General features: G+C 39.2%; 1 protein-coding gene across 5 annotated transcripts in view; it reads right to left on the reverse strand.

The window, feature by feature from the left end:
* LOC125260286 (E3 ubiquitin-protein ligase TRIM39-like) overlaps nt 1-18,690 on the reverse strand; it is a 40,992-nt gene that overhangs the window by 19,467 nt on the left and 2,835 nt on the right. The window contains exons 4-12 of one of the 5 annotated variants that reach the window (XM_048178591.1): nt 17,688-18,386; nt 13,596-14,146; nt 13,168-13,248; nt 12,750-12,872; nt 11,628-11,792; nt 11,434-11,551; nt 4,128-4,154; nt 3,440-4,017; nt 3,016-3,400 (exon numbers count right to left, since the gene is read on the reverse strand). In XM_048178591.1, coding sequence (XP_048034548.1) covers nt 3,479-4,017; nt 4,128-4,154; nt 11,434-11,551; nt 11,628-11,792; nt 12,750-12,872; nt 13,168-13,248; nt 13,596-14,146; nt 17,688-18,386 — 2,303 coding nt within the window. In that variant the 3' untranslated portion in view covers nt 3,016-3,400; nt 3,440-3,478. Of the gene's footprint in view, nt 1-3,015; nt 4,018-4,127; nt 4,155-11,433; nt 11,552-11,627; nt 11,793-12,749; nt 12,873-13,167; nt 13,249-13,595; nt 14,147-17,687; nt 18,387-18,690 lie in introns of those variants that run through there. The other 4 variants (XM_048178589.1, XM_048178590.1, XM_048178592.1 and 1 more) reach the window with 4 other exon arrangements.

The raw sequence follows: 18,690 nt of genomic DNA on the forward strand, positions 1-18,690 counted from the left end.
TTTTGTTTACTGAAAGTGTGGTTTATGTCAGCTGCACGTGCAGGGCGCCTGTCAGAGAAGATGAGGTGACGTTCTTTTGAGCACTATTCACACCCAGCGGTTATTCAGGAAAAACATTCTCAGAATGCGCCTCGTGAAACGTGGATTCGGTCTTACGAACTTTTAGTATTGTGTCAGTTGATTTAGATTATTATGTGCGAGGTAGAGAGAGTGCAAAGACGGTGCTTACTTTGAAGACAGAGAGAGCTCGCGCGCACGAGAACGGCTCCAGGTTCAAAAGTCAATACGGAATGGATTAATCTGCGTTATTTTTTTTAACACGTTATTTTTTCTCAGATTAATTAATCGAAATTAACGCGTTATTTTGACAGCCCTCATTTTAATACATTTAAAGGTGCTGTATGCGATTTCTCAGATTCGTTGTTGAACACTGTTGATATTTGCAATGACGTTAAACACCTCATTCTCTAGCGGGCTTCAGTGTTCAGTAGTTTACCTGCAAAACTCTCAGTGTCTGGCCTCTGTTACACACGCAATGAGAGTGGTGTCTGTTTATCACAGCTGACACGCAACTAAATGCTTCATGAAAAATAAAGCGCAGTTGATGAACGAATGACAAGGAAACACAAAAGATGAACATACAGTACACAAGAGTAAATACAAACAAGAGTTTCTTGTTAATCACAAAATTTTTTGCTTAAACCATCAAAATATGAGGAAAATATTTTTATTTTTATATAATTTAAATGTTTTAAATATGATATTGACTACAACATAATCAGTTTTTTATATTTCATTGGTTCTCTCTTGTTTTTGCATGTGTTTATAATTTCTTTGCATGACAGCCTGGCCAAAAATGATTTGAAATAAAATTGTAAGTTTAATTTCATTATCACACATGAAACAGTTGACTCCAAGCACATCTACACGATATGCTTACATCTTCAAAAATATTTGAATTAAGGTTGAAGATGTCAATCTTCATATGGCTGGACATCACATTTGGCCTCTACTCACTTCATTGACTTTCCAACTGACCATCAAACCATGCGGCAAAAGAAAGACACTTTTATGTTGACTGTGGACTTCCCTGCAGTTGTTGGAGCCGTTGATGAACTCAGCACACATCATTGCTTTAACTGTAAATGAGGAGACATATATCAATAGAAAAAGATTCCACACCATCAAAAGTAATTTGTGATAATTTTGCACAATGCAAAGCTATTACTTTTAAATAAATTTAAATATTAAAACATTAAATAATAACATCAATAATAATAATAACATTAAATGATTGGTATTGTGCTGCTGTGACTTCACCCTTCCAGGCTCGCTATTGGCTGATTCAGAGGTTGAGGTTTTGAGATGACAACATTGTAGTCCTTAGTTCACAACACTTAAGTCAGCACTTAAGAATCAGGGGCCGTATTCATAAAACATTTGATCTTACCACTAAGAGTTCTCTTAAATAGCAGTAAAAGTTCTTAGCTAAGAGTTTTCTCTTAAAACCTATTCACAAATCTGCTGAGACAAACTTTTACTAAGGAATGCACTGAAGTCTCGAGCTAAGAGTAAGGGCGGGGTTGATCTCATTGCTATGGAGTAAACACACAGTGATTGGCTGATGGGGGATGAGTCAGTGATTTAATCATAGAAATATTGTAGAATGAGGTGTCATGTTTCCAAATGAAAATAAAGGTTTTAAAACACAAATGTTGCCCTATTCAAATAAATATATTTTAATAAAAATGTTGCCATATTCAAATAAAGGTTTTAAAATGTAGGCTAAGTGTCACTAATTAAACTAACATATACAGTTAATTGTGGACCTCCTCTTGGATATCTGCATCTCAAGAGAATGCAAAATGCAAGCGACAAATTATGTTTTATAAAAAGAATAGGGGAGGAACACATTCAAACGGTCTTTCTCAAAAGGATGAATGGCGAGAGCCGACTCACCTATAGTTACTTTGGCAGTTTTCTGTATCCCTCCACCACCCCGCTCCTCGCTCTCGGCTGGGGATATGGGAGAACCTTGGGTTTGGGCTAAATTCCAAGCTTGGAGCCCTCGATCCTCATGGACAGCACACCACATACACTTATTATATATTTTTTTACTCTATTCAATCATTTGTAAATGTGAACTCATGAAAACCACTGCCACAGGTAATCAGACAATATTAATTTATTTATTAAAGGACTGACACGCCCATTATTTTTAAGAGTTTCTCCTAAATCTGCAATTTAGGAGCTACTTTTAGCCTTAAGATGTTTTGTGAATACGGCCCCTGTCTTATACTATACTAAAAGTTGCTTTTAGCTTCTTTATAAAAGTCTCCTACTCTTAGAAAAGTCCTACTCTTTACTAAGAATTTTCTGACACTTAAGTCAAAACTAAAGACTATTCTTAAGAGCATTTCTGAGAAGTTTTATACATACGGGCCCTGGAACAGAAGGAAACACAGGGTTTAAATACACAGTGAACAGAAGGACTAATGAGACTACAGGACACAGCTGAACTCAAACACTAATCAAATCAGAAACCATAGTAACAAACAAGTAGCGGTAAACTGAGAACAAAGGCGAACATGTGACCAAAGAAAAACACTCTAAACGAACTAAACAGAACAAAACACAACTCAAACCGTGACAGGTTTGTCATCTCTTCAGGTTCAACACATTCACCATCTGCACCATCATCATTATCCATGGCAAGATCTGATCCAGTGTTGGTTCTGTTCTCTGAACTCCTGGTTCCTCTCTGACTGGTGCTGATGAAGTTTGTTCCCACCGTCTCCGGCTCTCAGAAGCTCCTGGCATCGATGGACTGCCGTCAGCTCACTCAGGTTCACGGATTCACCGATATTGTGCTCAAACCAAAGTGAAAAACACTTTCATTATGAAGCTCAGTATTTTCATTCACAACTGATGAAAAGTCAATAAAGATCCTGTTTTATTCATATTCTGTCTGTTGTTTCTGTGAGCAGATGTTCATGAACTCAAATCATTCTCAAATGTGTATTTACATATTTATTAGCAATTTAGTTTACAAGCAATATCAGTTATAGAATTGAACTCTTGACTTTATTCAGATAGCTTCATAAATTTCCTTACAAAATAACATGAAACAATCTGGAAAGTCTGGAACTTTAGTATATTAGAAACACTTTCATAGTCGATTTGAAAATCAAAGTATTAATGAAAGACAAAAGAAATATAGAGATGTGTAACAAACTGGACATTTACATGTACATATAACTCACAAATATTTCATTATAGTTCATGTTTTGTCAGTGATTCATTTTTTCTAAAGGCCTGAATATACATTTCTTTTTTGCACTTGTGTCACATTTTAATTTTCTTTATATTTGTAAGTAAAATATACTTGATTGTGCAAATTCTTCTTTGGTTTTTATTTATATTCTAAAATAATCACATCCATATTTAATCTTTTCATATTTGATGTTTTTTGTTTGTTTCAGTTGACAGGTGTGATGATCAGTGGCTTTGAGTTTTTACCTTTATCATTAGGGAATGGGCTAAAATATGGATAGAGTTTCTCAGTGAAAGTCTGACCAGTGAAAGAGTAGATATGAGATCTGGAGTCCACGTCATAAAAAGAGACCAGACCCTCCTCATAATCCACAAACACTCCCACCTTCTCAGGTTTCACTCTCAGAGATAAAGAGACAACAGGATTATCACAAGCTATATATTGATTCTCATTCCTCAGAACCACAGTCCAGAATCCATTCCCAGGACTCAGTATGATCTCCCCCTTCCTGTAAATTGATTCTCTGGCCACTCCTAAATCCCAGTTAGTCTTTCCCTTCACCTGCACCTCATAGTAAAATCTCCCTGAACTGAATCCCTGCTTTGCCAGAACACAATTGGTGTAATCAAATCTCTTTGGGTTTTCTGGGACGTTCTGCTTAATGTCTCCATGACGGACTTGTTTTCCATCATCAGACAGGATGAGATATGGATTTGCTGTATCAGGATCCAGAGTCACACCCACTGAGAGAGATCAGACATTATCAATCAACTTCAGAACAAACATTTTCATGTGTATAAAACACATTATAATCAAAAGTATTGTGAGTGTATTGGTGTCAATCTCACTGTACCTGCAAACTTCTGCACAAACTTCAACTCTGTGAACACAGATGACAATATAATGATGAATTATTTATAGGAATAATTTCAGATTAACAGTGAGTTTCTCTCTATTAACAGCATCAGTAGAATGTAAATGTTGATCATCAGTTTGTGAAACAGAATGTGTTTAACATTAATGCACTTACAATGAAGGTCTATGAGACGATCATAACAGAGGGTTTAAAAGCAGAAATTCTCCCTGTTATCTATAATTTCATCACTTAAACTCATAACTGATCTACAAAATGACACATTTAAACATATTTTTCTGTGAAAAAAAAATCTTCATGCTTTTAAACAGGCATGAATAGAGGAGGAACGAGACACAGACTGGAAATACCAGAACAAGTTTCGTTTTCCCGTCATTATCCTGTCAAACATGTATGTTCGATAAGCAACAAACTAGATGAACTTACGCTAAGAGATGAACATGATTGTGAATTCAGACAGAGCAAACTCATTGACTCAAAGATCATCATAAACCCCAGGCCTAACGAGACGAGCTCATTTCAATCCACTGGAGGAGCTGTGTGTGTTTGACAATAGCTGGTCACACAATACTGTGTTCGGGTGGAAGTGAGCACACTGGAGATTATAACTCTTTATTTCAGATCATTTTATCTCCTGCTGGAGTTCAGTCAGATCTGTCATATGTTCCCGGACCGAACGTTGATGCTGCAGTGGAGAGAATAGTGAAGAACAATGATGCTCTCACTCGCTCTGCAGATCAACCTGATTTAATTTCTTTAATTGATGTGACTTATCTGAATATCTGCATTATCTTCAGCAATATTATGGAGGACCAAATTACTCAAAATGGAATAATGATATAAATCATGAATTCAAAAAAACATAAATTAAATGTACCAGTTTATTCTGAAATAATATTATAATTATTAAATTAATTAAATTAATTAATTATTAATTAAATAAATCAATAAATAAATGTATCTATTTATTTTGAAAAATTCCATGAAAACACAACATTTATTGTTTAATATATTTCACAATATCCACTTTCAACATTATTGTTTAAATTATTTTTTCATAATTGAATGTGCTTTTTCAAAAAGCCCTTTTTCATAATTATATGCTGAATTTACAAATGACGCCTATTTGACGAATCATGTATTTCCAAAGCACGATTTTCCCAAATATTCTTTTCATAATAACAGAGGACATTTCACAAATGCCAATCAACAGGCAGTGGGCGGTGCTTGGCACTAATTGGCTAATCTTTTTGGATGAATTACTTAGGTCTGGCTTGGTGAACTGAACGTTAGATATGCATCGGCGCTGTGCAGGGGTGCGTTTCCCGAACAACGATGTAACTCGCTGCTGAACTACCATAGTACGACGCATTGTTGAACAAATCAACTAGCTAGTCACGACTGTTTCCCGAAACCGTATTATCGCAAACTTGTCGTTCAGCCACGTTGGTGAATGATGTCATGCTTTAATGAATCTGTTTGAGGTCGAATTAATGCTAGAATTTCAGCTATAAATTACGGACATGGTATTAGAGGGCTAATTCCCATTTTCCTCAGTTATTTTGCTTTATTTCCAGATTAAATCAAATGCTTGTTCTGATATACTAGAGCACGTATGCACATGCGCACTCTCCAAAAGCAGTGTTTTAAATCTCTTGACAAACTAAAATATATAAATGACATTTGTATATATTCGAAATAAAAGATAAACATTGTACTTAATGTCAGCTTGCTTATTTTGCTCAAGATAATGACTAAATCCACATGTCATAAAAAAAGGAAACAGTGTTTCTAACCACAGCTGGAGTGCTGTCACTCCAACCACACAAATTTGCGATGCAGTTTGCGAATGTTCGTTTGAACTGTGGTTTCGGGAAACACCAAATCGTTGAACTATGTAAGTAAGGACAGAACTTGCGATGTTAGTTGGCTAACGATGCTTTTGGGAAACACACCCCTGGCCGATCGGCGTATGACATCAACGTAGCGCAAACACATACTGCGATCGGCCTGCACAGCGCCGATGCATCTCGAACAAGCCTTGAGACTGAATATGGTTGTAGGACTTGATCTAGTTAAAAACAAACTGCGTTCATTTGCAGATGAAGTAGAAGGGAATGTTTGTTTGGTGATGCTCTGGTATCTGGATTAGACGACAGAAGGGATCTGCTGGTGGCAATAAGTGCATCAGAGGATCTAGAAATTGATGTCTAGCTACATATGGAACACTTTACGCACTGAACGCACTGAAGTTAGATATGTGACTGGCGTAATTTGCAGGAAGGACATGTGATGTCCCCACCGCATTTTGCCAGGGTCAATATTGTCCCTACCACTTTTTTTTTAATCTCACTGTATGTATATATACTTAATGCAAATGAAACAAACATTAATTTGTGTTATCTGGTGCAGGGATGTGTTGTTGCCGAGTGTTTGTTGCCGCTGTTATCAGTGGTGGAACGTTCTCTGTCGGCTCGTGCACAGACAGTCTTCACACAGACGAGCGCGTGCGTCAATCTACCGCTAATGCCGCTGTGAAGGGTTTATTCTTTCCAGTGAAATCACAAAACAAAATGCAAACAAATGTGTCCCCGCTCTTTATATACAATCATTGCTGATCATTTGATTTTAATGAGGAGAAAAAAAACTTCATGAGGGTGGAACATGGCGTTCCTTGACTAATGTCACCAATCACATGAAGATCGATTTGTCATGTCTGTCTGCTCTCCAACTTTAAACCAATTAGCGCTAAGCACCGCCCACTGTCTTTTGATTGGCAATTGTGAATAGTCCTCTATTATTATGGAAAGGATCTTTGGGAAAATCGAGCTTTGGATATGCATGATTCTTCAAATAGGTGTCATGCATAAAAAATGAAGCATATTATTATGAAAAACAGCTTTTTGAAAAAGCACATTTAATTATGAAAAAATATATATTTGAACACAATAATAGTGTGTGAAAGAGGATATTGTGAAATATATTAAACAATAAATGTTGTGTTTTCATGGAATTTTACAAAATAAATAGATACATTTATTGATTGATTTATTTAATAATTTAATTAATAATTAAATTAATTAATTATTTCAGAATAAACTGTTACATTAAATTGTTGTTTTATTGAATTCATGATTTTTTAAATTATTTCATTTTGAGTATTTTGGTCCACCATACAATATGTGGACTGTCCCACTCGTTTGAACTGGAATATTGATCGCTGTCAGGGGAATATTCCTGGAAATCTGACCACTATGTAATCAGGGATGTGATTCTTCGGGATTAAACTGGAATTCCTATTTTTTTCAGCCAAAAATCCTGAAAATGTGAATCATTTCAATCATTTAGTAACCAGCAGAACTGTTGTTACACCAGTGGCAAACTGATAGTCAGTCCAGTTTCTACTGAGCGCTTACAGGACATCTTTATTTTATAAATGTATATTTATTCTCTATTATTTTTACAGTTATAAAGAAAGCACAAAAAAAAGACTGACCTAATATATCAAAAGAAAAGTGTTGGTATAAAAAACTGCCTTTGAGCATGATTTCAAATGAAATAAAGCGGTTGAATGTTTGCAAAAACAACAATAAAAATTAAGTTATAAAAGTTTGTTATAAAAATTATTAAGTTATAAAAGTGTCTTACTTGTAATTGACACACTTCTGTTGAATCTTTACTTTATAGAAATGGTTTAGTTTCTTCGAAATAGTCTGTTATTTATTCTGATGATGCATTAGTTGATCTACTAGAGAAAACAAACCCCTCAGGTGATTCTGGCTCACACTGAAGCCCCTGAAACATGCTATTGCTCTAGCCAGCTGCCAAGACAAAGGAATTCATTATTTGCACAAAACATGATATAATAATTAAGCCAGTTTTACTTAATGGCCAAAATGTTGAAATTGTGGAAAATTATAATTATCTTGGTACAGTTCTGGACTCGAGCTTCTCTAGTATGTTTTCAAAAGATGCTCACAGAGACTCTGTCTTCTCAGACATCTCAGCAGCCTTTGTGTTTGTCAGCACATCTTAAACTGTGTTTCACAAGTTCACCTGCCCGTTCAGTCTTAATGATTAATTGGATTTGGCTTGCTGTCCTCGCAGGAGGCTTGAACCCGAGGCTCGGCTCGAGCTCCAAACTAAACCCCTCTATAACAGTACTGCGCAGAGGGAGAATAAGAGAAATAGAGGAGATGGGGAGGAGGAGGGATGCTGGAAGAACTGTCGCTGGGATGACGCAGTGACTGCTGCTTATATACACTCATAATCTCCAACTTTATTTATAGAGCACATAATAAAACAACAGAGTTGACCATAGTGCTGTACAATAAAATAAAAATTACAAATATTAAAAACCACAACAAAAGCCTCACACCCAACATTCAAGACTAACTTGGTAGCTACAGCGACAATACCTCAATACTCATACCTGATCAAAAGCCAATGTAAAACAATATGTTTTTAACTGTTTCTTAAAATCATTTAGAGATGATAATTGTCTCAAATACGCTGGTAAACTGTTCCATAACCTTGGAGCAGCTACTGCAAATGCACGGTCACTTCTGGACTTTAGTTTAGATCGAGGAACATGTAGGAGATTTTGTGCATTGGAATGTAATGTTCTCTTTGACTCCTGAACATGAATTAGATCAGCAATGTATGGAGGGGCTGTGCCATGCTGAGATTTAAACACAAAACGTAGAATCTTAAAATTAATTCTATAAGGTACAGGTGAACAATGCAATGCTCTCAAGACAGGGGTAATATGGTCATATTTCCGAGTAGCCTTGGTCCAAAAGTTTCTTTGGGAACCATAATAAAACGAGTTGCAATAATCTAGACGGGAAAAAATAAAAACATGAATGATCTTCTCCAAGTCTGTACGTGTTAAGAAAGGCTTAATCTTGGCAATCATTCTAAGTTTAAATCATTTCAATTCATTCAGACTCAAAAAGTTTGCAGCCATCCATGACTTCACCTCATCTATCAGAGCAACAAGTGCCCCAGACCACTGGAAGAATTTGGGATAAAGGACATAAAATTGATAATCATCAGCGTCAGAATGAAATGACACACCATATTTACCCATAATCACTCCTAATAGCAGCATATAAAGAGAAAAGAAAAGGGCACCGAGATCGAACCTTGCGGGATACCACATGTTAGGGGTGCCCGAGGCTGATGCAAACTCTCCCATGCAGACCGAGAAACTCCTATTTTGAAAGTAAGACTTTATCCGTCTTAGGGCATTTCCAAAAATACTCACACACAAGACGAGATATAAGAATCCGATGGTCAATCGTATTAAACGCTGCTGTCTAAGAGTAAAAGTACTGTAAAATTACCATGATCGGTCACAAGAAAAACATTGTTATAAACTCTCAGCAAAGCTGATTCCATACTATGATGTTTTAAAATCCAGATTGAAACACTTCACCAATCTCGTTTCCATCAATAAATGACTGAAGTTGAATTGCTCTTCTCCATAATTTTAGCCAAGAATGGAAGTTTTGAAATAGCCCTAAAATTAGATAACACACTCTTATCCAAGTTTGATTTTTTCAAAAGGGTTGAATTACGGCATGTTTACAGTGATCAGGCTCAACTCCTGAAAGCAAACTCTTGTTAATTATAGACTCTAAAAATGGGCCAACTGATTCAAAAACTTGCTTTAACAAATGGGTTGGAGAATCCTTGTGGACTTTAGCTTATGCACAATGTCCTCAAGGATAGAAAGAGATTGGCTCAAAATTGGAGAAAGTAACACCAGATATAGATTGCTGTACAACCGTATATGAACAATGACTAATGTTACATTGCAAAAAATGCTGTTCTTAGAGTTGTTGTCTTTGTTTCTAGTCAAAATATCTTAAAGTTCTTAAATCAAGAAGCATTTTCTTGACAAGTAAAAATTATCTTCTTGTTTTTAGGAAAAATAAGTCAAAATTAAGTGAGTTTTTCCTTAAAACAAGCAAAATAATCTGCCAGTGGGGTAAGCAAAATAATCTTATTTCAAACCAAAAATAATATATATAATGTTGCTTTCAGTTTGGATTAAGATTATTTTGCTTACCCCTCTGGCAGATTATTTTGCTTGTTTTAAGGAAAAACTCACTTAATTTTGACTTATTTTTTCCTAAAAACAAGAAAATAATTTTTACTTGTCAAGAAAATGCTTCTTGATTTAAGAACTTTAAGATATTTTGACTAGAAACAAGACAACAACTCTAAGAACAGCATTTTTTGCAATGTACTACATATATATGACATTCGATTCATGAAAAAGTTTAAAAAACTCTCACATAAATCAACAGTCATTTCTTCATGTCTACAAACCTGTCTTAGGGAACGAATATTCTCATTAAACCATGGAGCTGATTTATGCCTTATGCTTTATATATGCTTATATAATGATGATCGACAGGACTGAATGTTTAGGCTCCTCCTGAACCTGCGTTTGGAGCTACATATAAATCTGTTAAGAGTCTTCTGACCTTTCATCTCCCTGCCTAGCTGGTATGGTCACATCAATTGTAGATTTAAGGATAAAATTTATAGAATTGTGTCAATGGCAAGTAAAATAGTTGGTAAACCCCAGAAGTCTTTAACATGACTTTTCACAGAAAGGATAATGAAGGAGGCGAGGAGTTTTCTGGCAAATCGCTCCCATCTTCCCTTCAGCCAGTTTGAGCTCCTGAAATCTGGGAGGTGCTATAGAGTCCCTCGGGCAAATAAAAATGTGTTCAAGAAGTCCTTCATCCCAAATGCCATTAAAATTCAGAAAAGTAACAGAAAATGACATTAACTGTACTTTTCTATATAATGTGAACTTGTCTTTGTGTTGTTTTATTATTATTATTGTTGGAGAGCCAAAGACAAATTTCCACTCTGGTGAATAAAATTTGAGTTTGTACAGGGATAGTTACGTCATGTGCCTTACATCTCACTAAAGTTCACATTATACTTCTTTAGAGCTGCAGTCTGTAACTTTTGGCGCTCTAACAGTTGATAAACAGAAATGAATGCATCTTGTGGAGGAACATTGGTTTGGAAAATGTATTCATGATGTACTCGTTTATTATATAAATTTGTAAATATTGAACACACAAAAAGTTAAGGACTGCAGCTTTAAATGATTATGACAAGAGTTGAACATAAAACTTTTAGTGATTTTATAATGTGGTAATCAGCAACATCACAGATGCTTAAAATTAATTTAACACTTTTTTTCTTAGTATTTTCTTAGTTCATGACAAAAACACTGTATTTGATATTCACTTACCAGTTTGAATGAGTTTTTCATTTAGATGTTCCTTCAGTAGATTCAGAGCTCTTTTCAGAGATTTCTCGTCCACATCAGAGATCTTGGTGTGTGAAATACTGTACAGGGATGAGAACATCTACAGCAGGAGAGAGAAGACTATTAAATATTAATTATATTCCACATTATCGCTGATGAGACAGATGTTCACAGACCTGTATGACATCAGGATGATCGTCAGTGTGTGAGAGCTGCTCCAGCTCAGTGATTCTCTTCTCCAGCTCAGTGTTATTTCTCTTCAGCTCTTTAATGAGATCTTCAGCCTGTTTCTCTGCTGCTTTCTGTTGTTCCTTCATCTTCAGCTGCTCAGACTGATATCTCTAAATGGATTGGATCAGATCAGTGAAGAGCCAAAGACTATAGATAAAGAAACACAGTCCACTCCTCTTAGTTATGAATAGGAGAAACTGCAACGCGCAATATGGTGGAATAGGTCCAGCCTTCTAAGTAAAAGAGCCAATCGCTGATTGATCAAGTCTTTGCATCACTGCAGCTGCTGTTAGAAGCTCTGGTTCCCATAGAAACCCGAGACTCGCGCTTATGACTGCACATGAGCATTGGCTCGTCTAGCCTGAAAAGTAAGCTTTTTTAAAGCTATTTGAGCACAAGAAACAACATTTATGGGACAGTTCATGTCAGATTGTGTTGCTGATTTGAAATATGTTATTTAATTGCAAGTTAAGTTTTTTGGATTCCCCCAATTAAAGAGATAGGACTTGGTATTGGATGTTGAAATAGCTGACAGGAGGCGTTGCAAATATGGCCGTCAAGTGAATAGACTTTCCTTGAAAGGGACTTTGGAAGAGTTCAACACTGAATGATTTCTCTTTATCTGTGTTCCCCTCCCCCCAACTGGACAAAGTTACATGTTTAAGCTGGTTTGCCTCTGCGTAACAGTGCTCATCAATGTCAAAATGATTGAGATGGCCAATCAAATCAAAGAAGACGAGCTTTACTGTTCACTTTGATTTTGTTTTTTGCTTCATCTCTGGATTTCCCTGTTCTTGCCTGAGCCCTGGACTCCATCTTTGTTTGGATTGCCTTCTCTGTGTTTTGAACGTTTTACCTGACTATGATTCTGGATTACCCTTCAATAAATACACTGCATTTGGATCCTCCGCCATTCATGTCTTGGAGCAGTCATTACACCCGAACTGCTGAGACCATTGCATCACAAACACCAAACCACCCACACTCCTAAACCAATGCACTTACACACACACACACACACACACACACACACACACTCACACACACACACACACACACACACTCACAGTGTATTGTGTAGGTAAGATGATCAACACTGCTACCAACAGAACACCCAGACCAATAATCATCCCGTTTGAAATGTGGACGGTTCGAGATGAAGTAAAGAAACCATCATTGGAGGCGAGAGTCTGTAAAAAGAGAAAGATTCAGTTCAAGTAACACTTCTCGAAGCCTTCTCCTATACTTGCAATACAAAAGCAGAGACTATTCCCTGTCTCCCATTCAATCCTAGCAGAGCATTGTTCCTTACATGGAAATGGTTCTGGTACATAAAGAAAATCATATGTTATAACATAGAGTACAGCTTCAACAGAGGACAAAAGACCCTCTGTCCACTTTCCTTCAATGCTGAGTCCAATGCTTTGTGCCAAGCTGTGGCCAAAGTACAAGAAGCTGAATGATTTTAATAATTTTTTCACTCACTTTTCTCGGCTTTACTGAGTGTTTGATCTCTTGAATCTTCTTAATTCTCTTCTGGATCTTCTGCTGCTCATCTGTCTGTGTCTGAACCAGATGATGAAACATACAGAGACAAACACACACATCACTGAATTTATTGTTCAATCTTCTGACAAAAAAAAAAAAAAAAAAAAAAATCTTATTAGAATAATGAATGTAAAACAGAATTTAAAAAATGTTGTCTCCTGGCTTTTAGTCCATGTCTGTCTTTGTCAGCTTTGAAGGTAACATTCTCAAATTCACAAAAGCTGACAAAATTAATTTTTTTTTTTTTTTTTTATTAAAAAAAAAAAAAAAAAAAGTCACAAGCCAATATGACCTGCACCAACATCAACACACAGGAAAACTGCATTTCACAGTGAGTTTAAAGTGTTTTGTCTGTAACTCTTTACCTTCTTCTCTTGACTCTCCTCCTCTATAGGAACAGTGTTGTGAGTCCTGTGTTCTCCTTCAGTGCAGAACAGACAAACACACGTCTGATCATCTCTGCAGAACATCTCCAGAGGTCTCTCATGCTTCTGGCATATATAATCCTCCAGATTTTCCACAGCGTTGATCAGTGTGTGTTTCTTTAGACATGGGACTCTGAGATGAAGCTCCAGATGAGAGACACAGTAAGAGCTTTGACACGTCAGGCAGGACTTCACAGCTTTCTGCTTTCTTTCATCACAGAAGTCACAGAACACTTTAGATTCTTGATTAAGCTTATTGAAGTGTTGCACAAGCTTTCCGAGTGTTGAATTAATCTTGAGATTAAGTCTTTTGCTGAATTCTTCTTTACAGAATGGACAGAAGCAGGTCTGTGTGTTCGTCCAGCACTTGCTCAGGCAGGTACTGCAGAAGTTGTGTCCACATGGAGTGGTGACTGGATCAGTGAACACTACCAGACAGATGGAGCACTGGAGCTCCTCATTTAGTGCTGGACCACTGGAGGATGCCATGACTGAAAAGAAAAGTAATGACAATTTATCATCTACATTGCTGAAGAGAGCAACTTTCATAAAAAGGTATGTACACCGAGCAATTTAGTTTATGTTCTAAAATGCATTATTTGAAGTGCTGTTTTTTTTTCAAAAGGTGATAACATCTAGGTTACGTATATAATCCTTGTTCCCTGAAGGAGGGAACGGAGACGTTACGTCAGAACAGACTGACGAATGGGGGGTCTTGCCCCGAGAGCTCAATCACCTTCAAGTGTTGACAAAACAGGCCAATGGTACGCTGAGTTCCTTGGTCTGTGATATTTGCATCACAAACTCCACCCACACAGTGTAGTTATGTAAGGAGCAGCGCAAGCAACTCGCATTCAAGTCTTCGCCGAGGAGCTGAGCCAATGACCTGGCATTTCAGCAGAACAGCAATTGTGGCAAAGGGACGTAAAGTCTCTGTTCCCTCCTTCAGGGAACGAGGGTTACATATGTAATCTAGAAGTTCTCTTTCAGTTGGTCATGTTCGACGTTACGTCAGAACAGACTGAAGAATGGGGTCCCTTACAAAACGCCACAATAGCTGTCTTCCAGTGACCTATAAATGTGATAGCACCCTGTCGTGAGACTCAGCACGAGTGGAGGACTACACTAAATATGGAATACACTGGGAAGCATACCCCAACAGGAATATGCTAACAAACTACTGGCTGAAGAGGTGAGTACCCGAGAGGAGACAGGCTCTACACGAAGATTATAGAATCTCGCGAATGTGTCTCCCAGCCCGCAGCTCTACAGATGTCTGTCAGCCATGTGCCAGTGCCCAGGAGGAAGCCACACACTGAGTAGAATGGGCTCTCACCCCTAGGGGGCATGGCAAGTCTTGAGACTGATAAGCCAAGACAATAGCATCCACTATCCTGTGGGTTAGCCTCTGTTTGGAGACAGCCTTCCCTTTCTGCTGGCCTCCAAAACAAACAAAGAGCTGATCTGAGGCTCTGAAGAACTGAGTTCTGTCAACAAAAGTGCAAAGAGCATATACAGGACAGAGCAGTGCCAGGGCTGGGTCTGCCTCCTCCAGGGGCAGAGCTTGCAAGTTCACCACCTGGTCCCTGAAGGGAGCGCAGTTTTCAATGACAAAAACTTGAGCTCTACTGAAAGCAAGGCTTCGAAGGGAGCCCTCTGTGATGCAGATAAAACCACTGTGAGATCCCAAGAGGGAACTTGTTGAGGGTGAGGTGGATTAAGCCTACTAGCTCCTCTCAGAAACCTTATGATCAGGTCATGCTCCCCTAATGGCTTATTGTCAACAAGATCGTGGTGAGCCGCAATGGCATCCACATAGACCTTAAGGGTGGAAGGAGACAGCCTTCGTTCCAACCCTTCTTGAAGAAAAGAGAGCACTGACTCGACCGGGCAGGAGCAGGGGTCTTCTTGACGAGAAGAACACCAAGTGACAAAGAGGTCCCACTTCATAGGCCTGTCTAGTAGACAAGGCTCTAGCCGAAGTGATGGTAGCAACCACCTTAGGTGGCAAGGTACCTAACCTTTCCACGACCTGTCCATAACCCACTCATGCAGGTTACAAAGATCGGGACGTGGGTGCCAGAGGGTGCCCCCTCTCTGAGAGAGAAGGTCCTTTCTCAGATAGATAGGCCAGGGAGAGGCTGTCGCGAGGAGAACTAGTTCAGAGAACCAGGTCTGGCCGGGCCAATACGGAGCAACCAAAAGGACCTGCTCCTTGTCCTCCCTGATCTTGCACATCGTTTGTGCCAGAAGGCTCACTGGGGGAAATGCATACTTGCGTGGGTCCCGCGGACAGCTGTGTTCCAGAGCATCCATGCCGAGAGTGCCCTCAATCAGGGAGTGAAACAACTGGCAATGAGAATTGACTGGGGAGGCAAACAGGTCTACCTGAGCATCCCCAAAGTGTTCCCAAATCAGCTGACTGGGGATGGAGTCTCCACTCACCAGGGCGAGACTGTTGCCGAGAAAGCTTGTTGGCCGCAAAATTGAGTCTGCCCGGGATATGAATGGCACGAAGCGACCTAGATGCTTCTGACTCCACAAAAGGAGATGGCAGGCGAGTTGCGACATGCGACGGGAGTGTAGACCTCTCTGACGGTTGATGTACGCTACAATTGCAGTGTTGTCCGTACAGACCAGGACGTGCTTGTCTCTCAGCCAGACCCGGAAGTGGTGCAGAGCAAGCCGAACTGCTGGCAACTCAAGGCAATGACATGCCACTTGGGGTCCTGTCCAGGAGCCCAACACAGAATGTCCATTGCACATAGTGCGCCACCCCATGGCAGAGGCATCTGTTGACAAAACAACATGCCTGGACACTGGAGCTAGAGGAATACCAGCCCATAGAAATGAAAGGTCCAACCACAGGGTAAAGATCTGACGGCAAGCCAGATACAGATTTCATACAAAGGAAATTTCAATACGGAGAAAAGAGATCCTCTGCATAGGGGAGAGTTTGCTCTTTTCCTAGTTGACCCGAAGGCCCAGATGGGCGAGGTGTCTGAGCACAAGATCCTTGTGCTCGCACAACTGATTTAGAGAGTGAGCCAGAATCATCGTCGAGGTATTTGAGAATATGAACACCTTGAACCCTGAGGGGAGCGAGAGCTTCCTCCACAACCTTCGTAAAGACACGGGGAGACAGAACCAGCCTGAACGGGAGAACTTTGTACTGATATGCTTCAGGTCGATAGCTGCAAACCAATCCATGGCATTAACATCTTGAACACGAGTCTGTGAAGAGTTTGGTTTAAGGCACGCAAGTCCAGGATCGGCCATAATCTCCTTGCTGCGGCTGGTGTGGAGGCTGCTGCTGTGGCATCGCGGGAGCGGAGGAAGCCGCAGGAGGGTGCCCTCAGTGACGAGCAGGATGAGGCTGCTGAGCCGGCAGCTGTGCAGGAGTAGCAGCGGTCCGCCGGGGCAGAATATGTTTTATAGCCTCAGACTGCTTCTGTGCGGCAGAGAAATGTTGGGCGAAACTCTCTATCGCATCGCCGAAAAGGCCAGCCTGAGAGACCGGGGAGTTGAGGAGCTGAGTCCGATCAGACTCCCTCATGTCTGCCAGGTTTAGCCATAGATGGCGCTCCTGGACTACACATGTGGTCATCAACTGACCAAAGGAACACGCAGTGACCAAAGGAACACACAGTGTTCTCTGTGGCTTTGTACACCTCCTGAAGGACTCCTGGGTCAGCACCACCCTCGTGCAACTGCTTCGTGCAACTGCTTCAGCTTCAGTGCTTCAGCTTAGACCTGATAGAGGATTCCTCTCGAGCTCAATGCTCTGAGCTCCCAGGGAAAGCATGGCCATCAGCTCGGGATCAGATTCAGGCAATGCTGTCACCCCAGAGGGAGGAAACACAGTCGAATCCCCATCTCCCAAGGACTCAAGGCCACCCTGTGATGTGGCGATCAACATTTGGTCATCCTTCGGAGCCCCGGATGAAACACTGGGTCTCATTTTTTTATTTTCTCAAATTAGTCTTGTGTGTATGTGTGGGTTAAACTAACTTTCTTGCCAACAAAACTTACACAAGGTTTTCCTTTGGGCAGCGACTTCCTTTTTCTCTTTGTTTCTCTGTTTGATTTTTCCATCATCTTCATGATCAAAATCTCCCTCTTCTTCTGCTGTGACTGAATCTCCAGATCTGCTCTTCTCTCCATCTTCTGGTGTTTCTTCTCCTGCTTCCTCATACAAGTCAGAGATAAGAAATTGGTCCTGGTTTTCTTTGAGTATCTTCTCCACTCTTTCAAGTATCTCAGAGTGTAAACCTGATTTTCTTTCATCAAACTGAAGATGTTCACCTCCACACTCCTTTATTAATTGATGAATACAGTTATTGTTTATCTCTCTCTCATCAGTCAACACTATAGTGTGTTTAAGAGCCTCCTTACTGAATTCATTCAGCACATATTTCACTCTGTGTTTGTTATTGTCACTGAAGTCGTTCTGCTGCAGTACAAGTATGATCACATGAGGTCCAGGAGCAGACAGATTCACACACTCTTTCACTCCCTGTGTGATCTGAGTGATTGACAGATTTGGCCTCAGCAGGTGAGTGTTGATGACTGTGATGTCTCTGTCCTTCAGTTTTCCTCTGTATTTCTCAATGTTCAGGTCTACATCAGCAGGTCCTTCACTCTCAAACGCTGCTCTTCCTAAGATGAAGTTTCCCACTCTGTTGTTTTCTGTTATATTCTTCCCCAGCAGAACAATCCTCAAATCACTCACTGGAACACAGAACACAAATAACAGTAAAACTCGACCCGTGATCCATGAACAGAGATGTCAGATTTCAGATTGAAGGTACTGGACCAGATCAACAACTGCCATTGAGATGAGTGGAGATGTGAACACAATCTTACACTATTTTACACAGATTTTTTTATGTTTTTGAAAAAAATCTCTTCTGCTCACCAAGGCTTCATTTATTTGATCCAAAATACATCAAAAACAGTAATATTGTGAAATATTTGTACAATTTTAAAATATCTGTTTTCTATGTGAATATGTGTTAAAGTGTAATTTATTCCT

Source organism: Megalobrama amblycephala, linkage group LG24 (genome assembly GCF_018812025.1).
Source record: "Megalobrama amblycephala isolate DHTTF-2021 linkage group LG24, ASM1881202v1, whole genome shotgun sequence".
Lineage (NCBI taxonomy): Eukaryota > Metazoa > Chordata > Actinopteri > Cypriniformes > Xenocyprididae > Megalobrama > Megalobrama amblycephala.